This window comes from Nerophis ophidion, linkage group LG10 (assembly GCF_033978795.1).
Source record: "Nerophis ophidion isolate RoL-2023_Sa linkage group LG10, RoL_Noph_v1.0, whole genome shotgun sequence".
Taxonomy (NCBI): Eukaryota; Metazoa; Chordata; class Actinopteri; order Syngnathiformes; family Syngnathidae; genus Nerophis; species Nerophis ophidion.
Window position 1 is genome coordinate 53,040,004 of NC_084620.1, and position 25,993 is coordinate 53,065,996.

The 25,993-nt window shown below is 43.6% G+C and overlaps 1 protein-coding gene across 1 annotated transcript; it reads right to left on the reverse strand.

Annotated features, from left to right (window-relative positions):
- Positions 1-394: 394 nt before the first annotated feature.
- On the reverse strand, positions 395-24,431 carry LOC133560991 (solute carrier organic anion transporter family member 1C1-like). The gene is made up of 15 exons (XM_061914101.1): positions 24,364-24,431; positions 19,714-19,827; positions 19,509-19,650; positions 19,285-19,417; positions 15,510-15,628; positions 13,512-13,658; positions 13,340-13,438; positions 13,037-13,270; positions 11,608-11,772; positions 8,722-8,917; positions 8,492-8,657; positions 3,523-3,707; positions 3,366-3,430; positions 3,137-3,254; positions 395-842 (listed from the first exon to the last, which is right to left on the reverse strand). The coding sequence occupies exons 2-15, from the start codon at positions 19,798-19,800 to the stop codon at positions 518-520; spliced, it is 2,181 nt and encodes a 726-aa protein (XP_061770085.1). The 5' UTR covers positions 19,801-19,827; positions 24,364-24,431; the 3' UTR covers positions 395-517.
- Between the last annotated feature and the right edge of the window lie 1,562 nt (positions 24,432-25,993).

Consider the following 25,993-nt stretch of genomic DNA (forward strand, 5'->3'; position numbering starts at 1 on the left):
CCACCACACACTGCCAGGAGAGTCTGGAATTATGGGTATAACACTGTTTTATTTTTTCCAAATGGTGCAAAGTCTTTTGCTTCTCAGCAAAGTGTCTTTTCTGCTTCTGTGTCCCTCAGCAGCACCTCCAACTCCCACTACTCCTTTCCTCACGGCTGCTGCTAATAAGGGCGACCGGTGATTAGATAACAAGGCCCACCTGGGCCATCTACGCACTTGTCGCTGTCTTTGAGGCCGGTCCTGACACACCCCGTTCCGCGGCAGGTTCGCAGGCCACGCCCCCACCACAGGAAGCAATTATGGTATTTAAATAAACATTTATAAAAATCTTTCCGTATAAATCATTGTAAAATCATGAATTTAGAGAATTGTGAGCAAAACACAACATCGCCGCTCTTGCTTTATTTTGTTTAAAACATTCCATGAGAGGAGAGAAGCTTGTTCACATTTGAATGGATGCAGTTTGAACACAAGAAAAAGGCACACAAGGTTTATAAGACAAGCAAAAATAAGTTTCTTATTCGGAATGATTTGTTCTTAAATGAGTTATTTTCACAAATGTTCTTTTCTTTGCGGAACTTTGGGCCTTTTCTTCTTGGCGGGCATTATGTTCTCCGTCCACTCTTACAATGTTTGGTTCAGAAGTGAGGCCGTGGTCCACTTCCCCGAGAACCTTCTTGGCACTGAGCGGGTCCTCCATCACGCCGGCCGTGGGGTGAAGCTCAATCCCCCTCAGCGCACCGTCTTCCCTCGGCAAGTCTTTCCGCAGGAGGACTATGACGGCCATTGTGAAGAAAAAGGAAACACCGCTGATGGCGCTCACCAGACCCAGAAAGACCAAACTGTAAAAAATAAATAAAAAAATGCATAAATGTCAACATTTGCATATGAAAATGAGGATTATTTAAAGAAAATAACAATACAAAACCTCATTTACATTTTATTTGTGACAGGATGTGTTACACTAATGTTCCCCAGTGTTACACTAATGTTCCCCTGTGTTACGCTAATGTTCCCCAGTGTTACGCTAATGTTCCCCTGTGTTACGCTAATGTTCCCCAGTGTTACGCTAATGTTCCCCTGTGTTACGCTAATGTTCCCCAGTGTTACGCTAATGTTCCCCTGCGCTACACTAATGTTCCCCTGTGTTACGCTAATGTTCCCCTGTGTTACGCTAATGTTCCCCTGTGTTACACTAATGTCCCTCTGTGTTACGCTAATGTTCCCCCGTGTTACACTAATGTTCCCCTGTGTTAAGCTAATGTTCCCCAGTGTTACGCTAATGTTCCCCTGTGCTACACTAATGTTCCCCTGTGTTACACTAATGATCCCCTGTGTTACGCTAATGTTCCCCCGTGTTACACTAATGTTCCCCTGTGTTACAGTAATGTTCCCCTGTGGTACACTAATGTTCCCCTGCGTTACACTAATGTTCCCCTGTGTTACAGTAATGTTCCCCTGTGGTACACTAATGTTCCCCTGTGTTACACTAATGTTCCCCTGTGTTACAGTAATGTTTCCCTGTGTTACGCTAACGTTCCCCTGTGTTACATTAACGTTCCCCTGTGTTACACTAATGTTCCCCTGTGTTACGCTAATGTTCCCCTGTTTTACACTAATGTTCCCCCGTGTCACACTAATGTTCCCCGGTGTTACGCTAATGTTCCCCTTTGTTACACTAATGTTACGCTAATGTTCCCCCTGTGTTATGCTAATATTCCCCCTGTGTTACACTAATGTTCCCCTGTGTTACACTAATGTTCCCCAGTGTTCCGCTAATGTTCCCCTGTGCTACACTAAAGTTCCCCTGTGTTACACTAATGTTCCCCTGTGTTCCGCTAATGTTCCCCTGTTTTACACTAATGTTCCCCTGTGTTACGCTAATGTTCCCCTGTGTTACGCTAATGTTCGCCTGTGCTACACTAATGTTCCCCTGTGTTACACTAATGTTCCCCTGTGTTACGCTAATGTTCCCCTGTGTTACACTAATGTTCCCCTGTGTTACACTAATGTTCCCCTGTGTTACACAAATGCTCCCCTGTGTTACACTAATGTTCCCCCGTGTTACACTAATGCTCCCCTGTGTTACACTAATGTTCCCCTGTGTTACGCTAATGTTCCCCTGTGTTACACTAATGTTCCCCTGTGGTACACTAATGTTCCCCTGTTACACTAATGTTCTCCTGTGTTACGGTAATGTTCCCCTGTGGTACACTAATGTTCGCCTGTGCTACACTAATGTTCCCCTGTGTTACAATAATGTTCCCCTGTGCTACACTAATGTTCCCCCGTGTTACACTAATGTTCCCCTGTGTTACACTAATGTTCCCCTGTGTTACGCTAATGTTCCCCTGTGTTACACTAATGTTCCCCCGTGTTACACTAATGTTCCCCTGTGTTACACTATTGTTCCCCTGTGTTACAGTAATGTTCCCCTGTGTTACACTAATGTTCCCCTGTGGTACACTAATGTTCCCCTGTGTTACACTAATGTTCCCCTGTGTTACAGTAATGTTCCCCTGTGGTACACTAATGTTCGCCTGTGCTACACTAATGTTCCCCTGTGTTACAGTAATGTTCCCCAGTGTTAAACTAATGTTCCCCTTTGTTACACTAATGTTCCCCCGTGTTAAAGTAATGTTCCCTATGTTATGCTAATATTCCCCTGTGGTACACTAATGTTCCCCTGTGTTACGCTAATGTTCCCCTGTGTTACGCTAATGTTCCCCTGTGTTACACTAATGTTCCCCAGTGTTACACTTATGTTCCCCTGTGTTACACTAATGTTCCCCCGTGTTATGCTTATGTTCCCCTGTGTTACGTTAATGTTCCCCTGTGTTACACTAATGTTCCTCTGTGTTACACTAATGTTCCCCTGTGTTACAGCAATGTTCCCCTGTGTTACGCTAATGTTCCCCTGTGTCACAGTAATGTTCCCCCGTGTTATGCTAATGTTCTCCTGTGTTACACTGAAGTTCCCCCGTGTTACAGTAATGTTCCCCGTGTTATGCTAATGTTCCCCTGTGTTACGCTAATGCTCCCTTGTGTTATGCCAATGCTCCCCCATGTTACGCTAATGTTCCCCTGTTGGAACATTATTTATATTTCATTTTAAATACTGTATCCAGGTGCATACCTGTACATGTTGTTATCATAAAGGCGACATGCTCCTCGGCCTCCACATCTCTTCACCGACCACTTCAGGCAAGTTGAATCAATAAAAGCTCCAAAATAAATTGGGGCTGGAATCCCGCCTGAAGAAAGTTGCAACACATTTTAAATGTCGTTATGATGATGTCATCGTCTATTTAGTGTTACTACACGTTGTAAATATGATGATGTCATCGTCTATTTATAAAGCTCACCAAGAGCTCGGAAGAGCATGGTTTGCAAGCCCAAGGCGAGGGATTTCAACTCTGGGGAAATGCATCTGTAACAAGCAGCAAGAGAAAATGAGATTTCAACCTTTTAAATGGCGACAATTTGGACAATAGCTCAGGTGCAATATGTGAGCTGCCGCACCTGATGACCACCATGTACACAGGTGTGATGCCCAGAGAGCTGATGAAGGCGCTGAGAACGGACACTGCCATGTAGGAGCTGAAACTGCCACTGCAGCTTTCGGCCCGAGGGCACTGCCCCAACTTCACCGACGTGCTGCTGCCCGCCGGGGAGGCGGCGGACACGCAGGTGCAATTGTCGAACACCTGCTTGGCGGTAGATCACAAATGCCAGATTACATTCGCCCGTCTTCGGACGTCCATTGACGACCAAGTTATTTGAGGTGAACGCTTGTAAAAGGTGAGGTTTGAAGTGGCAAGATAGGCAAAAAGAGTTAGCATGCAAAAGTAGGCATGCTATCAGTTCCGACTTGTCTCGTGCCTGTCAGAGTTAGGTGGGGTTCGAACCCCAAGATGCAGAGAAGGAGGGAGGAATTTTGCAGGAAAATGTGTTTTAATATAAATACTAAAACAAGAACAAACAAAAGGGGTAGCATGAGAGCTACAGAAATAACAAAGGGCCTTAACAGGGAAGCTAGAAAAAACAAAAAGGGTCTAGCGTGGAAGCTAGCGGGTAGCAAACAGGAAAACAGAAGTCGTTACTTGTAGAGTTAAAACAAAACGGAAGCAGGGGACAAAAAACAGTAAGCTACAAACAGATACCGAAAGATAGCTTACCGCTCGACATGACAATACGGAAGTCATCGACAGGACAATAATCCAGCCCTCGACTGGAGGACAAAACAGGTTCAAACAGGAGGGGGCTGATTGACACCAGGTGTGGCCAGGTGCCAATCAGCCGCAGCTGAGGGAAAACAGCGCACAGGGAAAAAAACAGGAAACAGACAAAATAAGTGCGCTGACAGGAAATTAAAACAGGAAATACTAAACACACACAGAGGGAAAACTAAAACACAAACAAACTGTCAGTGGCAAGCGTGACAGTGCCAAGTTATATGACTTGTACAATTAGCAATAATAAGCTAGCATGTGTCAAGTAACAAGTTGTATGGCTCAGGGGTGTATGGCGGCAAAATTGGCAAAAAAAAAGTTAGCATGCTATTGCTTTCAAGCTAACATTGTCATGCTAACAGTTAGCGTTTATATAACATACCAAGTTATATGACTCTGAGGTTGAAAGTGTCAAAATAAGCAAAATGAGTTAGCGTGCAAACATTAACGTGCTAACAATTAGGGGGCGGCACATACTAAGCTATAGGTGTCAGGCTGGCCCCTGACAGTTTGTTTGTGCTCTAATGTTTTCCTGTGTGTTTAGTATTTCCTGTTTTTAGTTCCTGTCAGCGCTCTTATTTTGTTAGTTTCCTGTCTTTCTCCCTGAGCGCTGTTTCACCTCAGCTGCAGCTGATTGGCACCTGGCCACACCTGGTGTCAATCAGCCCGCTCCTATTTGTACCTGCTTTTGTCCTCCAGTCAGTACTGGATTATTGTCTTGTCGATGTCGCTCTTGTCGTTGCTACCTGTCGTGTCGTGTCGTATCATATCGTGTCAATGCAGCGTTTCGATAAGCTATATTTTATAGTGGTTTGTAGCTTATTGTCTTTTGTTCCCTGGTTCCAAGTTTGTTTTCATATTATAAGTACAACTTCTGTTTCTTGCTCGATACCTGCTAGCTTCCTCGCTAGGCGTTTTTGTTTGTTATCCGCCCACGTGCGCGCTTTTTGCTTGTAGCCTTTGTTTGTTTTTTGTCTTAGTGTTTTAAATTAAATCATGTTTTCTCACTCCATGCCTGCCTCCTTCCCTGCATCTTGGGGTTCATCACAAACTGACTCTGACAATAGGACTCTGAAGTGTACCTTTGTAAATTTTGCAAAAAAAAAGTTAGCATGTGTCAAATACCAAGTTATATGAGTCAGACGAGTACGGAAGCAACGTTGGCACAAAAAAAAATACCATGCTAGTGTTAGTATGCTAGCAAGCTAATTTTATCATGCTAACAGTTAACATATTTAACATCCCAAGTTATATGACTCTGAGGTTAATAGTGGCAAAACAAGTGAGAAGAGTTAGCATGCAAACATTAGCATGCTAACAATCAGGGTGTGTCAGGTACCAAGGTATATGAGTCTTAAGTGTACGCTGTTAAAATGAGCTGAAAAAAAATGAACAATTAGCAATTTCCAGTGTGGAACTGTCATAGAATGCCACCCGTGTAACAAATCCAGTCGTGAAATTTCCTCGCTCCTAAATATTCCAAAGTCAACTTCATTGTAAGAAAAGTGAAGAGTTTGGGAACAACAGCAACTCAGCCACCCAGTGGTAGGCCAGGTAAACTGACAGAGAGGGTCAGCATAGTGCAAAGACTTTCAGCAAAGTCACTTGCTATAGAGCTCCAAACTTCACGTGACCTCACAATTAGCCCACGTACAGTACGCAGAGAGTTTCATGGAATGGGTTTTCATGGCCGAGCAGCTGTATCTAAGCCACACATCACCAAGTCCAATGGAAAGTGTGGGATGCAGTGGTGTAAAGCACGTCGGCACTGGACTCTGGAGCTGTCATGATTTTGGGCCAGATCATGTTTTGTTTAGTTATGTTCTGTTAGTTTTGGACTCCCTTTGTTCCAGTTTTGTGCACCTCTGGGTTTGTTTTGGTTTCTATCGGGATTAGATGGGTTCACCTGCCTCTGGTGAACCCATCAGAGAGCTCATCACACTCGGTCTGGCTTTGTTGTTTGCTGAATGCAGCAGTTACTATGGTCTTCTTGTTTCCTCGCTCATGATTCCTGCTCTAGGTTTTTACCTTAGCTTCCCGTGCGATCGGCACGCATAGCTTTTGGTTTTATCTGTTTGTACCCACGGTGTATGATTTATTAGAAATAAATCATCTCCTACCTTTCACTCCTTGTCCGGAGTTGTCCGTCTGCACCCCGCAGAAAGATGCGACCCCCTCGTAACAGACTGACGCCAGCAGCATAAAGTTGCCCCAAAACGGACGTCGAGGAAGTGGACCCAGGTACGTGGAGGGTGTTGAAGGCGGTGGAAGCAGAGACTCTCCGCGCCAGAACTTGATGTGGGGTCCTAACAGCTCCTTGGTCCACATCAACTCCATTCGGCCCAAGGCAGAAGCCGTCCAGAAGAACTTCGCCTCGCCGTCAGGATGCGTCGCTCTCGCAATCTCCTCCTCCGGAATACAGCAGGTGACAAACAGCCCAGTCATTCCTGAGGTAATCCCCTCTCTCATTTTGCCAAACACTTCACCGACTGGGCTATGAGCCAGATGGACTCCGGTAACGATGACGTCACTCCGCCCACTTCTGATGACGTCAAAAACCAGGACTTTTTTTTCTACCTTTTGATTCCCTTTGGCAGCCGCCCCCTAAAGAATTGAATTCTATAATAAGACATTATCAGAACATTTTTTATTTATTTACATCTTGTCAGTCCCATCCGCCTCCTAATTTCCAAGCTCCGCCCCCTATGACACAATACCCGCCCACGTCACAGACTTTTCCTCCTGGCCTCCCACACAATCTCAGGTGGGGAGTGGAAAGAGACTTAGTGGGCAATCAGAGGGGGAGGGGTCTACCCCTCTCCTGACCACCCCCCACCCACCCTTAAAGACTGTTCCAGACCACAAAGAACACGTCTGGTATCCGCTTCTTGAGGAGGGGGAACTGTGCTCGTGGGGTGGCACAGCTGCGCCCAGCCAGGCAGCAACCTCCGGCTCAGACACCACCACCAGTCCTTCGGCATGCCAAACCGCAACCTCCTGAAAGGCCAGCGCCCCCACAGCTGCGCCCAGCCAGGCTGCTACCTCCTGCCTGACCACCACCACCTGTTCTTTGATGTGCTAAGCCACAACCTCCAGCTAGGCTACAGCTAACCTCAGCCCAGGTGGGCCTGAAGAGGCCATCCTCCCCGCCACCTGTCCCTGCTCCAAGGCTAGCACCTGAACCTGCTCCAAGCCTAGCACCTGAACCCGCTCCAAGGCTAGCACTTGCACCTGCACTTGCTCCAAGGCTAGCACCTGCTCCAAGGCACCAGTTCTGGAACCTCAGCAAGCACCAGTTCCGTTCCCTTGGCCGGCACCAGTTACGGCACCGAGGCCAGCTCCAGTTCCTGTTCCTGCACCGAGGCAAGCTGAAGTTCCTGTTCCTGCACCGAGGCAAGCTCCAGTTCCTGTTCCTGCACCGCTCAGGCTCCTGAGGTGTCGCCTTCTTCATCGTCTTCGGCAGGCCCTACCAAGGCGCCCCCAACTTCCTTGTCTCCGGCGGGCCTTCCCACGGCGCCACCACCTTCCTTGTCTCCAGCGGGCATTCCCACGGTGCCGCCACCTTCCTTGTCTCCGGCAGACCTTCCCACGGCGCCACCACCTTCCTTGTCTCCAGCGGGCCTTCCCTTGGCGCCGCCACCTTACTTGTCTCCGGCAGGCCTTCCCACGGCGCCACCACCTTCCTTGTCTCCAGCGGGCCTTTCCACGGCGCCGCCACCTTCCTCGTCTCCGGCAGGCCTTCCCACGGCGCCACCACCTTCCTTCCTCGCCTCCACGACCTACAGCTGGCCGGCTGCACAAGCGGCCATCAGATGCCTGTATGCGGCTCCCTCTCAGGGTTCAATTAATGGACACCCTGGGCGCAAACAGCTGCGACCACCACGCATTGGGCGTAGAACTCTAAGGCTGCTGAGGTTCTGGCGTCACTCGCGTCCACCTCCTCGTCGGCCAATGATGTGGCCGTTCTGTGGTCGCCCGCCTCACCAGTTGCAGCGGCGTTCAATGGGTCACCGCCACCTGACTCTCCCTTACTGGTTCCGGGGACACTTGGCCTGGCGACCCACCACCAAGTCCTTCCTCCACCCTCCTATGACTCTTGAACCTTTTTTTTTTTTGTGGACATCTGGAATCTGTCCTCAAGGGGAAGGTACTGTCACGATCCGTGGCCGGATAGTTGCAACGTGATAACAAGAGGTGTGCAACATAGTCATGTGATGACAACATGACTATGTACAAAAGACTAGCGAGTGTAGTCCTACCGTATGTTTCCCGTAGCCGCTGTAGCGGAGGCAGCCGGCCAAGCATGGAGAGACGTAGGTGATGCCGCCGTCTGAGCACACGGGGTCCCAGTGGTGTGGCGAGCATGAGCAGTTACTGTTACACTCTGAAAAGAGTGCTTGGTTGCCATATAACACCCCTGGCGTCCTGTTGGTAGAGGAGAATAATATTTGTATACCAGAGAGAAGTGTGTTGTGGATTTAGCACTGACCCATTGTATGAGGCGGTGAGTCCAGCCACGGGTGTGTTGGCACACCTGGTGCCAAACTTCAGCAACATGAGCAGGTACGCCAAGAAGGACACGGCCAGAGAGAACTGAGCCCCTGACACCACACTCATCTTATATCTCTTCATTACCACCCCTCCTAGAAAGATCCCCGAGGCAATGGCAGGCAGTGTCAGCACCCCTGAAGAAGAATCCAAAAACGTCTGAGAGTTTGAGCTCAATAACTAGATAGGACAGCTCAAGTCTGTAGTTAATCTCTAATCAGACTAGCGTTCCTCATTGGTTCAGAGTCAATGACTAGATTTGACTGATCCAGTCTGTGTTCAGTCTACTCGGGCTTAAGCAAGCTTCACCAGTTCACGCTCAAATACTAGATAGGACAGCTCAAGTCTATAGTCAATCTGTAATCAGACTAGCAGTCCCCATTGGTTCACAGTCAATGACTAGATTTGACTGCTCCAGTCTGTGTTCAGTCTACTCGGGCTTAAGCAGGCTTCACCAGTTCACTTCTCAAATACTAGATAAGACAGATCAAGTCCATAGTCAATCTGTAATCAGACTAGCGGTCCTTATTGGTTCACAGTCAATGACTAGATTTGACTGCTCAAGTTTGTATTCAATCTACTCAGGCTTCACCAGTTCACGCTTAAATACTAGATAGGACAGCTCAAGTCTATAGTCAATCTGTATTCAGACTAGCAGTCCTCATTGGTTCACAGTCAATGACTAGATTTGACTGCTCCAGTCTGTGTTCAGTCTACTCGGGCTTACGCAGGCTTCACCAATACACACTCAAATACACGATAGGACAGCTCAAGTCTATAGTCAATCTGTAATCAGACTAGCGGTCCTCATTGGTTCACAGTCAATGACTAGATTTGACTGCTCGAGTCTGTATTCAATCTACTCAGGCTTCACCCGTTCGGACTCAAATACTAGATAGCACAGCTCAAGTCTAGTTCATCTTCAGTCAAAGTGGGACAGGCTTCATCAGTTAATGATCACTCTGTATGCAATACCGGCAGTTGTGATTGACCATGTAACCTATTTACAAAAAAACCTATAGGGGGGCCAAAAGTCAACTGATGTGTGTGTATATATATTGGGGAAGGGGCGTGGTCCACGTGTCACCTGCGGGCGGGGCATGTGCAGGAGCCGGCTGTGGTGCGGATGATAGGTGAGTGGATATCTCAGCTGGAACGAGTTATCTAATCACCTGTCTCCTTACTAACAGCGTTGGTGACCGCAGCAAGGGGCTGAAAAAACACAGAACTGTCACATTTGCCGCCCTATGTTGGGCGCCAAATGTGACAGTTCTGTGTCGCAGGCTTCTTTTCAGGACCAAGAAACTGTGGCCAAGCGTGTTGCCAAGTGTACAATGTTTGTAATTTCAACGTGCAAAAGTATTTTCCCCCTTTTCCGCTCTCGCCTTCTGGTTTCCCTCTGGCTTTTCAGCCCTTTGCTGCGGTCACCAACGCTGCTAATAAAGAGACAGGTGGTTAGATGGCTCGTTCCAGCTGAGATATCCACTCACCTGTTATCCACTCCTGCACATGCCCCACCCACAGGTGACGCGTGGATCACGCCCCTTCCACACACATATATATATATATATATATATATATATATATATATATATATATATACATATACATATATATATATATATATATATATATATATATACACATATATACATATATACATATATATATATATATATATATATATATATATATATATATATATATATATATATATATATATATATATATAATTAATCATTCTTATAATGAAATAATAAGAGAAAGTTTAACTCCTACGTTGTTTACTTCCGTGACGACTTCATTAAAGTTTTGTGATCAAACATAAATATCAAGCAGCTAAAAGTCAAACATGAATACGTGTGGAGACTGTTTTGCATTTTTTTCCCCATCATGCCTTGCAATGGATTTAAATAGGTTTATTTTTTTTTCGATTTGTTTATGGTGATGGGATTTTTTTTTTTATCATATCCACAAATTTCAGTGAGCAGATGTGTTGACTTTTTGTTTGCTGGTTAATTTTTTTTCCTGCATCATGACTAGGAAAGGTTGCTTGGATTGGGTCAAAAAAGTAGTTGCTGTGCTTGTGATTTGAAGAAAGTACACATTATGATCATTAACAAATCTGCCACCTGTCAGAACCCTGGGTATTTACATTTGATATGAATTCACAACCTGGAAATTGAACCTGTGTCGAATTTGGCCCGCGGACTGGGGTTTGGACACCCTTGCTCTATTCAACCTGGAGAAACTTGAGACTGACAACAGCTTAGAGCTGTCCTTTCCTGTCTCTTAGCATCAGTTCATGCTCCAAAACTGGTGTAGACTTTTTCAGTTCATGTGGTTCTGTGGTAGCCTGTAGTCTGTCTCTTGTCTGACTATAACTGTCCTGTCTAGTCTGCAAGCAGCAGATCATACTCAAAATCGGGAGCTGGCTTTATCTAGTCTTTGGTCAGTCTCCAGTCTGACTAGAGTTCTCTTATCTAGTGTTTAAGCAGCAAATGTAGTCTTTGGTTCAGACTAGAGCTGTCCTATCAAGTATTTGAGCATGAACTCATGAAGCCTGCCTCAATGACAGGCCAAATGTCTTCGTGGACAAACCGAATAATCCAGTTCTAATTGATTCAATGCCCTGAGAATACAATAAATGGATGAATGAGAACATCCCCCGTCACCAGTCATTGGTTGAGTACAACAGTCACAGGTTCGGAGGAACTCTCTTATTGGTCAATCTCCATGTCAGTCAGTACCTGGTTTAGTTATACCACTCTCCATCGGTCAGTTTCAGCACATTACAGCACCAGTAGTTGAGTGTGCTAGTTTTTACCTATGAGGAAGTTGGCTCTGGATGCAGACTGTCCAAACTGTTGCTCGACATACTTGGCATTGAAGGTGTGCATGCCAATAAGGGAGCTGAACTTCAGAGTGTTGCCGCAGACGAGCAGGAAGTAGACGGGAGTGCAGAGCAAGTGCTTCAGCGAGGGAAGAAACCCTAGAGGGGACGACAAGTCAAGACCAAAGTAATGAGGTTACTGGGTGGCTTTAAAGGGGGGTCAATGGTGCGCATTTCCCAAAACGTTATGAGTTAATGAAGTCATCAGAGACAACAATCTCAGCGTCATCGGTCTTAGCGAAACCTGGCTTAAACCAGACGACTTTTTTGCGCTAAATGAGGCATCTCCTCCTAACTGTACGTATGCACATATTGCCCGTCCCCTTTAACCTTAGTCCTAACATAAATAATAAATATAAATCGTTTGAGGTGCTTACTATGAGGTCTGTCACACCGCTGCCTCTATACCTGGCTGTTATCTACCGCCCCCCTGGGCCCTATTCGGACTTTGTCAATGAATTATCAGAGTTCGTTGCTGATCTAGTGACACACGCCGATAATATAATTATAATGGGGGACTTTAATATCCATATGACTACCCAATCAGACCCACCATGCGTGGCGCGCCAGACTATAATTGATAGCTGTGGTCTTACACAAATAATAAATGAACCCACGCATTGCAACGGTAATATGATAGACATAGTGCTCGTCAGGGGTATCACCGTTTCCAAAGTTATGATACTCCCGTATACTAAAGTTATGTCCGATCATTACCTTATAAAATTCGAGGTTCAGACTCATGTTTATAGCACCGCTGAAGTTAAAAAAGGCTCCAAAAAGGCGTACCCCATGGTTTACAGAAAAAACTAGAGCTCAGAAATTATTATGTAGAAAGCTGGTGGTGCACCTCAAGTTTAGTGGTTTGTGTTGTGGTTTGCACAGTCCTTTGAGACACTAGTGATTTAGGGCTATATAAATAATCATTGATTGATTGATTGATTTCATTCGAATGATATTGGATCCTATTGTAAGTTACTTTTCATAGAATACTCCATAATTCTACTGTAGGCCAACACACTCTGATATGGGAGCCTCCTTTTCCCAAAAAAATTTTCTGTTGCGATTGGTCAAGGGTCGAGGAAAAATATGATAAATGGGCTATATACTCATATACCACGTTTCTACCTTCAAAGCGCTTTGACACTATTTCTACATTCACCCATTCATGGCGGGAACTGCCATGCAAGGCCCTAACCACAACCCATCAGGCGCAAGGGAGAAGTGTCTTGCTCAAGGATGTGACTAGGATGGCAGAAGCTGGGGATCGAACCAGGCCGTTCTACCAACCGTCCCACAAACATTTAATTGCTGACATTTTTAAGAAAGAGCAACAAAAATATTGAGTGATGCTCAGTCATACCTTTGGCGATTTCGGGTAGTTTTTCCGCTGGATTGTTGTCGTTGGGGGAATCTGCTCTGACATCTGGAGTCTCTTCCACGGTAGACTTGGGCTCTTCTACCTCTGGTGAGGCAAGGGAGCGGGGGAAGAACCAGAAGGGAAGGCTAGAAATAAAAAGCAGTCCTGCAGATACGAGCATACCCATCCACCATGCTCCTACCCAGCGGGCATCGTTGGGAGAGATATTCACCGTTCCTGGGAGAGACGAGACGGTTTTAAAAGGGGTTCACACCTACTATACTGTCTCATAAAATGACCACTCACCCATATCGACAAAGCCAATGTCAACATATATATTGGCGCAATAGGACCCTAAGAGGTAGCCAAACACGGGCCCAAGGAGAGCAACGGTCTGGAGACAAGCTGTCAATGAAAGAAAGATCAAAGTAACGGAGCCTCTGATCATGCAGACTTAACTTAGAGACGAAGATGATACCGATGTAGAAGGCAGAGTTTTCAGCTTTAGCAAAGTCGTCGACGTACGATATGCCGAGTGGCGTGACGGGAGTATCTCCGACCCCCCGCAGTGCATTCCCCAGGAACACGTAGATCCACATATTGGAACCGGCTTCTTTTTGGCAGGCTGCACAAACACAAAGAATGGGGAGTGCGCGAATGAACAAGGATTGATGAGTTGTAGGATTTCCGTAATACAGTACTGTTGAACTATCAACCATTTTGGATTATATTTGAAATCCTGGTAGCTGAGGACAGATCTGAAATCCTTGCCGGCTTCTCGCTGTTCATAGTTGTCCCCGTCATAATTCCACCATATTCTGAAGACCATCTGGCCATTGTTTGCTTTTGTCAAAGTTTAGATTGGGACTTTGTTTGTTCATCATACAAACCCCGTTTACATATGAGTTGGGAAATTGTGTTAGATGTAAATATAAACAGAATACAATGATTTGCAAATAATTTTCAACCCATATTAAGTGGAATGCACTACAAAGACAAGATATTGGATGTTCAAACTCATAAACTTCATTTAGTTTTTTTGCAAATAATAATTGACTTAGAATTTCATGGCTGCAACACGTGCCAAAGTAGTTGGGAAGGGGCAAGTTCACCACTGTGTTACATCACCTTTTCTTTTAACAACACTCAATAAACGTTTGGGAACTGAAGAAAGTAATTGTTGAAGCTTTGAAAGTGGAATTCTTTCCCATTCTTGTTTTATGTAGACCTTCAGTCGTTCAACAGTCCGGGGTCTCCGCTGTCGTGTTTTACGCTTCATAATGCGCCACACATTTTCGATGGGAGATAGGTCTGGACTGGAGGCGGGCCAGGAAAGTACCCGCACTCTTTTTTTACGAAGCCACGCTGTTGTAACACGTGGCTTGCTGAAATAAGCAGGGGCGTCCATGATAACGTTGCTTGGATGACAACATACGTTGCTCCAAAACCTGTATGGACCTTCCAGCATTAATGGTGCCTTCACAGATGTGTAAGTTACCCATGCCTTGGGCACTAATACACCCCCATACCATCACAGATGCGGGCTTTTGAACTTTGTGCCTATAACAATCCGAAAGGTTATTTTCCTCTTTGTTCTGGAGGACACCACGTCCTCTGTTTCAAAATATAATTTGAAATGTGGACTTGTCAGACCACAGAACACCTTTCCACTTTGCATCAGTCCATCTTAGATGAGCTCGGGCCCGGCGAAACCAGCGGCATTCCTTGGTGTTGTTGATAAATGGGTTTGGCTTTGCATAGTAGTTATAACTTGCACTTACAGACGTAGCGACCAACTGTAGTTACTGACAGTGGTTTTATGAAGTGTTCCTGAGCCCATGTGGCGATATTCTTTACACACCGATGTCATTTTTTGATGCAGTACCGCCTGAGGTATCAAAAGTCCGCAATATCATCGCTTACGTGCAGTGATTTCTCCAGATTCTCTGAAGTTTTTGATGATTTTACGGACCGTAGATGGTAAAATCCCTATGCGGCCCAACAATGGGCGGCTTCACGGTTCAGAAGCACTGCCTTAAAACCGAGACCTGTCGGGCATCTGCGGGAGGTTTTCGCCGACTCTACTTAGTACGACAGTGAGCAAGCACCAAAAGCCAGGCAGGTGAACGTAGTCTTCACACCCGTGTGCATGTTTCTAGAATCAAAAACATGAACTTGGACTTTCCAAAGTAAGTCCAGTGTGTAAGAACTGTTTCCCCCGGACAAGGACTTGGATAAGTGACCTTTGGGAATAAAGGTGTAGACCCGACTACTAGTCTACACTGTAGGGGCTTGGAAGCAAGTCCAAGTCATACATTCCAGGAATAGTTGAAAGAGAGCCAGCATATTGTGTTCAAGCAGCTTTCTTTAGCTTCTTTTACTGTTTTCAACTTGAAGCATAGCAAAGAAGCTTCATCTGACACACCAGAGGCTGAGAGTGTGGGACTATAGAGACGTGGTAAGTAATGAGTGGTACCTGCTGTTGTGTTTCCTGCCCTCACATTCCACTCAGACACATCTTTCTCTGGACTGGCACAGGCGACAGAGCTCATACTCGCATTCTGGGAAGCCGGGATCACCGAGTCATACGTGTAACTGTAAAGTAGACATAACACATGTGTTGTAACTTCAAAGTAGACATAATACATGTCTTGTAACTGTAAAGTATGTCAGAGTTTGTTTGTGATGAACCCCAAGATGCAGAGATGGAGGCAGGCGTTGAATAAGAAAACATGATTTAATTAAAACTAAACAAGAACAAACAAAAGGGGTACAACAAAAAGCGCGCACGAGGCGGATAACAAACAAAAGGAGCTAAGCATGGAAGCTAGCAAAAACACGACACGACAGGAGCGACAATACAATACAGAAGCGACATGCAATACGTGACAATAATCCAGCACTGACTGGAGGAGCAAAGCAGTTACAAATAGGAATCGGGCTGATTGACGCCAGGTGTGGCCAGGTGGCAATCAGCCGCAGCAGAGGGGAAACAGCGCCCAGGGAGAAACACAGGAAACAGAGAAAATAGGAAGGCTGACAGGAAACACTACACACACACAGAAAAGAAACAAAGACAAATGCAGAGGGAAAAACTAAAACATAGAAAAACTGTCAGGGGCAAGCCTGACAAAGTAGACATAATACATGTTTTGTAACTGTAAAGTAGACATAATGCATGTTTTGTAACTGTAAAGTAGACATAATAGATGTTTTGTAACTGCAAATACATGTCGTGTAACTGTAAAGTAGACATAATACATGTTTTGTAACTGTAAAGTAGACATAACACATGTTTTGTAACTGTAAAGTAGACATAATACATGTTTTGTAACTGTAAAGTAGACATAATACATGTTTTGTAACTGTAAAGTAGACATAAAACATGTTTTGTAACTGCAAAGTAGACATAAAACATGTTTTGTAACTGTAAAGTAGACATAACATGTTTTGTAACTGTAAAGTAGACATAATACATGTTTTGTAACTGTAAAGTAGACATAATGCATGTTTTGTAACTGTAAAGTAGACATAATACATGTTTTGTAACTGTAAATTAGACATAATACATGTTTTGTAACTGTAAATTAGACATAGTACATGGTTTGTAACTGTAAAGTAGACATAATAAATTTTTGTAACTGTAAAGTAGACATAATGCATGTTTTGTAACTGTAAAGTAGACATAATACATTTTTTGTAACTGTAAAGTAGACATAATAAATGTTTTGTAACTGTAAAGTAGACATAATGCATGTTTTGTAACTGTAAAGTAGACATAATGCATGTTTTGTAACTGTAAAGTAGACATAATACATATTTTGTAACTGTAAAGTAGACATAATAAATGTTTTGTAACTGTAAAGTAGACGTAATACATGTTTTGCAACTGTAAAGTAGACATAATAAATGTTTTGCAACTGTAAAGTAGACATAATAAATGTTTTGTAACTGTAAAGTAGACATAATACATGTTTTGTAACTGTAAAGTGTTTTGTAACTGTAAAGTAGACATAACACATGTTTTGTAACTGCAAAGTAGACATAATACATGTTTTGTAACTGTAAAGTAGACATAATATATGTTTTGTAATTGTAAAGTAGACATAAAAATGTATTTTAACTGTAAAGTAGACATAATACATGTTCTGTAACTGCAAAGTAGACATAATGCATGTTTTGTAACTGTAAAGTAGACATAATAGATGTTTTGTAACTGCAAAGTAGACATAATGCATGTTTTGTAACTGTAAAGTAGACATAACACATGTTTTGTAACTGTAAAGTAGACATAAAACATGTTTTGTAACTGTGAAGTAGACATAAGAAATGTTTTGTAACTGTAAAGTAAACATAATACATGTTTTGTAACTGTAAAGTAGATATAATACATGTTTTGCAACTACTAAATAAACATAGTACATATTTTGTAACTGTAAAGTAGACATAATACATGTTTTGCAACTGCAAAATAGACATAGTACATATTTTGTAACTGTAAAGTAGACATAATACATGTTTTGCAACTGTAATGTACACATAATAAAAGTTTTGTAACTGTGTGTGTATACCAGTCAGTGTGTATTACAAACCCCGTTTCCGTATGAGTATGGAAATTGTGTTAGATGTAAATATAAACAGAATACAATGATTTGCAAATCCTTTTCAGCCCATATTCAGTTGAATATGCTAAAAAGACAACATATTTGATGTTCAAACTGATAAACATTTTTTTTTTTGCAAATAATCATTAACTTTAGAATCTGATGCCAGCAAAGAGGGGCAAAGAAGCTGGGAAAGGTGGCAATAAATACTGATAAAGTTGAGGAATGCTCATCAAACACTTATATAGAACATCCCAGAGGTGTGCAGGCTAATTGGGAAAAGGTGGGTGCCATGATTGGGTATAAAAGCAGCTTCCATGAAATGCTAAGTAATTCACAAACAAGGATGGGGCGAGGGTCACCAATTTGTAAGCAAATTGTCGAACAGTTTTAGAACAACATTTCTCAACGAGCTATTGCAAGGAATTTAGGGATTTTACCATCAACAGTCCGTAAAATCATCAAAAAGGTCAGATAATCTGGAGAAATCACTGCACGTAAGCCATGATATTACGGACAGTTGATCCCTCAGGCGGTACTGCATCATAAACCGACATCAGTGTATAAAGGATATCACCACATGGGCTCAAGAACACTTCATAAAACCACTGTCAGTAACTACAGTTGCTCGCTACATCTGTAAGTGCAAGTTAAAACTCTACTATGCAAAGCCAAACCCATATCCTGAAACGCCGCCGGCTTGGCTGGGCCCAAACTCATCTAAGATGGACTGATGCAAAGTGTAAAAGTGTTCTGTGGTCTGACGAGTCCACATTTCAAATTATATTTGGAAACAGAGGACGTGGTGTCCTCCAGAACAAAGAGGAAAATAACCATCCGGATTGTTATAGGCGCAAAGTTCGAAAGCCAGCATCTGTGATGGTATGGGGGTGTATTAGTGCCCAAAGCATGGGTAACTTACACATCTGTGAAGGCACCATTAATGCTGAAAGGTCCATACAGGTTTTGGAGCAACATATGTTGTCATCCAAGCAATGTTATCATGGACGCCCCTGCTTATTTCAGCAAGACAAGTGTTACAACAGCGTGGCTTTGTAAAAAAAAAAGAGTGCGGGTACTTTCCTGGACCACCTGCACTCCGGACCTGTCTCCCATCGAAAAAGTGTGGCGCATTATGATGCGTAAAATACGACAGCGGAGACCCCGGACTGTTGAAGGACTGAAGCTCTACATAAAACAAGAATGGGAAAGAATTCCACTTTCAAAGCTTCAACAATTAGTTTCCTCAGTTCCCAAACGTTTATTCAGTGTTGCTAAAAAGAAAAGGTGATGTAACACAGTGGTGAACATGCCCTTTCCCAACTACTTTGGCACGTGTTGCAGCCATGAAATTCTAAGTTAATTTTTATTTGCAAAAAAAAATAAAGTTTATGAGTTTGAACGTCAAATATCTTGTCATTTGTAGCATATTCAACTGAATATGGGTTGAAAAGGATTTGCAAATCATTGTATTCCGTTTATATTTACATCAAACACAATTTCCCAACTCATGGAAACAGGGTTTGTATTCAAGGTCAGATGCAGGCTCAGTTAAGTCTGAGTCCTGTTGAGTGCAGACTTTGGCGTGGACCTCGTGCAGGTGTACCTAATGAAGTGTCCAGTCGGGGTACATAGGAGTTAGCTTACGGGCCCATTATGAAGTGCGACAGTCCGGTGCAGAGCGCGCCCGCCGCCATCAGAAGCGAGCCGCCGCCGATCAGTCTGGGCCGATGCATCTTGGCGCCGAAATGGCTGACGGCAGCGAGGAACAACAAGTTGCCTTCCTCCGGGAAAACGCCAAGCGACACATGGGAAGAGGACGCAAAAAAAAGTGGCTCTCGTGTTGCAAAACGATCGGGGCGGATTCGTACCCATCTCGAAACTGCCGTCGATGAGTCCCACGTGCGAGCTGGAGAGGTCGAAACGCCGCTCCAGCTGCGTGATGGAGCTCTTCACGAAGGTTCCTGTCAGGGTGTTGCAGAAGCAGGCGAAGGACAACGCCGCGATGAACATCTGGAAAACACAGGAAGGTGTAGAAGATTCCGCAAATGATTCGCGGCGTCGCGCCGTCGCCACCTTGAGAGTGGAGCGTCTTCCGGCCGTGTTTCCATCAGACGCACACGGGACCTGCTGGCTGCTCATCTTGTTTGAGGAGTCCTCCATCTTCGTCTTCGCCAGGAAGTCTGACAACTAGAACGGAATTGTAAGAACGGTTACAGAACAGGAAGACTGAAGGGTGAAGGCGTGCTAGTCGTCATGAGTCTGGAAGTCACGGAACAGAGTCAAACACCCTGGGTGTATACGATGAAGGGGGAAGGGTTTTCACAGCGTCTTTCGCTGTGATGCTCTCACTGGGGTGTTTACAGCTTGACCTTGCCGAGGCCAGTGCAGAGGGAGCCGAATTGTAAATAAGGATTGTTTTGTTCAGGGCCAGCAGCGTACTTGCCAACCTTGAGACCTCCGATTTCGGGAGGTGGGGTTGGCTGGGGGTGGGGGGCGTGGTCGGCGGTTGGGCGAGGGGCGTGGTTAAGAGGGGAGGAGTATATTTACAGCTATCCCTTCATCCACCGCTTATTCCCTTTGGGGTCGCGGGGGGCGCTGGTGCCTATCTCAGCTACAATCGGGCGGAAGGCGGCGTACACCCTGCACAAGTCGCCACCTCATCGCAGTATGTGTAGAAATCTTTATTTATAATTGAATCACTTGTTTATTTTTCAACAAGTTTTGAGTTATTTTTATATCTTTTTTTCCCAAATAGTTCAAGAAAGACCACTACAAATGAGCAATATTTTGCACTGTTATACAATTTAATAAATCAGAAACTGATAACATAGTGCTGTATTTTACTTCTTTATCTTTTTTTTTTCCGACCAAAAATGCATTGCTCTGATTAGGGGGTACTTGAATTAAAAATATCATCACTGAAGATGTTTTTGTCACATATGCATGCACAGTAGATGGCAGTATTGTCCTGTTTAAGAGTGTCACAACATTGCCGTTTACGGCAGACGAAAACGTGACTGCTGTTGTTGTGTGTTGTTGCCGCGCTGGGAGGACGTTAATGAGACTGCCTAACAATAAACCCACATAAGAAACCAAGAACTCGCCCTCGATCATTCTACAGTTATAACGTCATCGGGCAGGCACTCTCTTTATATTGTGGGAAAGCGGACGTGAAAACAGGCTGTCGACATGTCAGTCGGGTCCGCATGGAGCTGGAGGGGGCGTGGCCTCCAGGTCCGCCTGAATTTCGAGAGATTTTCCGGAGAAAATCTGTCCCGGGAGGTTTTCGGGAGAGGCGCTGAATTTCGGGTGTCTCCCGGAAAATCCGGGAGGGTTGGCAAGTATGGCCAGCAGACATGTTCCAATGGTTGGTCTCCTCCAGTTGTCTGCTCCGGCTCTCAAATTGATCCGAATTTCGCCTTGCAGGGCGGAAATCTTCTCCGAGATGTTGTCCAAACGCCGTCAAGAAATATTTGTTGTCTCAACTTAACTAAGTCAGGTCATCTTGTTGCTTTGACTGAGTGTGTCAGAGTTAGTTTGTGACAAACCCCAAGATGCAGAGAAGGAGGCAGGCATGGAGTGAGAAAACATGATTTAATGTGAAACACTAAGATGAAAAACAAACAAAGGGTACAAACCAAAAGCGCGCACGTGGGCGGATAACAAACAAAAAGGCCTAGCGTGGAAGCCAGCAGGTATCGAGCAAAAAACAGAAGTCGTACTTATAATTTGAAAACAAACTTGGAAGCAGGGAACAAAAGACAATAAGCTACAAACCAGTATCAAATATAACTTACCGCAACACTGCATTGACACGATAGGATACGACACGACAGGTAGCAACGACAAGAGCGACAATAATCCAACCCTTACTGGAGGACAAAAGCAGGTAGAAATAGGAGTGGGCTGATTGACACCAGGTGTGGCAAGGCGCCAATCAGCGCACAGAGAAAAAAAACAGGAAAGAGACAAAATAAGAGCGCTGATAGGAACTAAAGACAGCGAATACTAAACACACAGAGGAAAAAGTAAAACACAAACAAACTGTCAGGGGCAAGACTGACAAAGTGAACTTGAGTCAACTTTTACTGTCAAGTACAAAGCCCAAACCCAGTGAAGTTGTCACCTTGTGTAAATGGTAAATAAAAAGAGAATACCATATTTCCTGGAATTGCCGCCGGGTATATAGTATGCGTCTGCCTAGAAATACTGCCGCATCAAACTCGTTTCGCCAAATAATTAGCATATGCCTAAAATTTCCGCCGGGTCAAACTCGTCACGTCACGAGTGACACTTCCCCTGTCATCATTTTCAAAAAAGAGGAGGCTGACTTCAATAATTTGAAATCGCATAAAGGGAAGAAGATTATGAGCTATTCAGTAGGATTTAAGGTCCAAGCTATTGAATATGCTAAAAAGAACAGTAAGCAGCTATGTTTTATTAATATACCGTAGCTGCGTGTGTCAAATATCAGTAATTAAATGACTCATGCCTCCTGGTGGTAGAGGGCGCTAGTGATCTATCTTGCGACAACTCGGCTGCAGAAGAAGTGACAACAAGCAGCAAGAGTGAGCAGCGATCGTTCATTATTTTTTCCTCTCGCTTGCACTTTTAACATGGAGGATTACATATCTAAAATAAAACAGTTTTCCAAACTGGACTTTCAATCGAAGCAGGAGGCAATAAAGGAAGATCTCCATCGAATCAGAGAGACTTTTAAAACTGAAGAAAGATAAGGAAGACTTCTATAAACAAGTTATCGATGCTTTTGATCAGAGGGAGCTGCGCATGGACTTCATTTATAAGTAAAGGTAAGACCATAATAAAGTTTTTTTATTAAATTAGGGACGGCGTGGCGCAGTGGGAGAGTGGCCGTGCGCAACCCGAGGGTCCCTGGTTCAAATCCCACCTAGAACCAACCTCGTCACGTCCGTTGTGTCCTGAGCAAGACACTTCACCCTTGCTCCTGATGGGTGCTGGTTGGCGCCTTGCATGGCAGCTCCCTCCATCAGTGTGTGAATGTGTGTGTGAATGGGTAAATGTGGAAGTAGTGTCAAAGCGCTTTGAGTACCTTGAAGGTAGAAAAGCGCTATACAAGTACAACCCATTTATCATTTAAATGTGCTTTTCATGATGGTATCCTTACATCACACTCAAATTTATAAGCGCAGGCCTAAATTTACCGCATGCCTTTGGTAGGCGCCGGAGTGAGAAGAGCTTTTAAATTAAAGTGCTGCACACAACACAACACAAGTGGCAACACAAAGTGCTGCACACAACACAACAAAGGTGGCGATACAAAGTGCTGCACACAACACAACACAAGTGGCGACACAAAGTGCTGCACACAACACAACACAGGTGGCGACACAAAGTGCTGCACACAACACAACACAAGTAGTGACACAAAGTGCTACACACAACACAACACAAGTGGCGACACAAAGTGCTGCACACAACACAAGTGGCGAAACAAAGTGCTGCACACAACACAAGTGGCGACACAAAGTGCTGCACACAACACAAGTGGCGACACAAAGTACTGCACACAACACAACACAAGTGGTGACACAAAGTGCTGCTCACAACACAACACAAGTGGCGACACAAAGTGCTGCACACAACACAACACAAGTGGTGACACAAAGTACTGCACACAACACAACACAAGTGGTGACACAAAGTGCTGCATACAACACAACACAAGTGGCGACACAAAGTGCTGCACACAACACAACACAAGTGGCGACACAAAGTGCTGCACACAACACAACACAAGTGGCGACACAAAGTGCTGCACAAAACACAACACAGGTGGCGACACAAAGTGCTGCACACAACACAACACAAGTGGCGATACAAAGTGCTGCACACAACACAACACAAGTGGCGACACAAAGTGCTGCACAAAACACAACACAGGTGGCGACACAAAGTGCTGCACACAACACAACACAAGTGGCGACACAAAGTGCTGCACACAACACAACACAAGTGGTGACACAAAGTGCTGCACACAACACAACACAAGTGGAAAAATAAAGAGCTAAATATAACAACACTAAAAGTGTCGACACAAAGTGCTGCACAAAACACAACACAAGTGGCGACACAAAGTGCTGCACACAACACAACACAAGTGGCGACATAAAGTGCTGCACACAACACAAGTGGGATGACAAAGTGCTACACACAACACAACACAAATGGCGACACAAAGTGCTACACACAACACAAGTGGCGACACAAAGTACTGCACACAACACAACACAAGTGGTGACACAAAGTGCTGCACACAACACAACACAAGTGGCGACAAAGTACTACACACAACACAACACAAGTGGCGACATAAAGTGCTACACACAACACAAGTGGGATGACAAAGTGCTACACACAACACAACACAAATGGCGACACAAAGTGCTACACACAACACAAGTGGCGACACAAAGTGCTGCACACAACAGAACACAAGTGGCGACAAAGTACTACACACAACACAACACAAGTGGTGACACAAAGTGCTGCATACAACACAACACAAGTGGCGACAAAGTGCTGCACACAACACAACACAACACAACAATAATACAACAAGGGAAAAAAACCCATTGTTCACTTCCTGTGTGTTACAGGACGAGTGTTGGCAGCATTGGCCCAGCCCTATGGTTAAATACAGCCCTGACTGAGAGGATGACATGATAGTGTGGGCGTGCATACCTGCTGTAGTTTTATGTGTCAGATGCTCCTCTTGGTGCTGCTCCTCTTGGTGCTGCTCCTCTTGGTGCTGCCATGGAAGAGAAGGCGGTGCACATTGCAAGGTTGAAGGCATTTAAGGCAGCGCAGAGCAACAAGTGTGGGAGGACTGATGATTAGGAACTCTTATTAGTCACATTTACTGTATTGCAAGAGATTATTAATATCATGTTGACTGTAATTATGTTGCAGAGTTGAATCATGTCTATTAGTCAATGTTTCTACAGGAATGAACAATTATTCTAAAGAAATTAACAATGTTTCTACAGAAATGAACAATGTTTCTACTGGAATGAACAATGTTTCTATAGAAAAGAACAATGTTTCTACAGGAATGAACAATGTTTCTATACGAAAGAACAATGTTTCTACAGGAATGAACAATGTTTATATAGGAATGAACAATGTTTATATAGGGATGAACAATTTTTCTATAGGAAAGAACAATGTTTCTACAGGAATGAACAATGTTTCTACAGGAATAAACAATGTTTCTACAAGAATGAACAATGTTTCTATAGAAAAGAACAATGTTTCTACAGGAATGAACAATGTTTCTACAGGAATAAACAATGTTTCTACAAGAATGAACAATGTTTCTATAGGAATAAACAATGTTTCTACAAGAATGAACAATGTTTCTATAGGAAAGAACAATGTTTCTACAGGAATGAACAATGTTTCTATAGGAATAAACAATGTTTCTACAAGAATGAACAATGTTTCTATAGAAAAGAACAATGTTTCTACAGGAATGAACAATGTTTCTATAGGAAAGAACAATGTTTCTACAGGAATGAACAATGTTTCTATAGGAATAAACAATGTTTCTACAAGAATGAACAATGTTTCTATAGGAAAGAACAATGTTTCTACAAGAATGAACAATGTTTCTATAGGAAAGAACAATGTTTCTACAGGAATGAACAATGTTTCTATAGGAATGAACAATGTTTCTATGGAAAAGAACAATGTTTCTATACGAAAGAACAATGTTTCTACAGGAATGAACAATGTTTCTATAGGAATAAACAATGTTTCTACAAGAATGAACAATGTTTCTATAGGAATGAACAATGTTTCTACAGGAATGAACAATGTTTCTATAGAAATAAACAATGTTTCTACAAGAATGAACAATGTTTCTATAGAAAAGAACAATGTTTCTACAGGAATGAACAATGTTTCTATAGGAATGAACAATGTTTCTATAGGAATGAACAATGTTTCTATAGGAATGAACAATGTTTCTATAGGAAAGAACAATGTTTCTATAGGAAAGAACAATGTTTCTACAGGAATGAACAATGTTTCTATAGGAATAAACAATGTTTCTACAAGAATGAACAATGTTTCTATAGAAAAGAACAATGTTTCTACAGGAATGAACAATGTTTCTACAGGAATGAACAATGTTTCTACAGAAATTAACAACATTTCTATAGAAAAGAACAATGTTTCTACAGGAATGAACAATGTTTCTATAGAAATGAACAATGTTGCTACAGAAATTAACAACATTTCTATAGAAAAGAACAATGTTTCTACAGGAATGAACAATGTTTCTATAGGAATTAACAATGTTTCTACATAA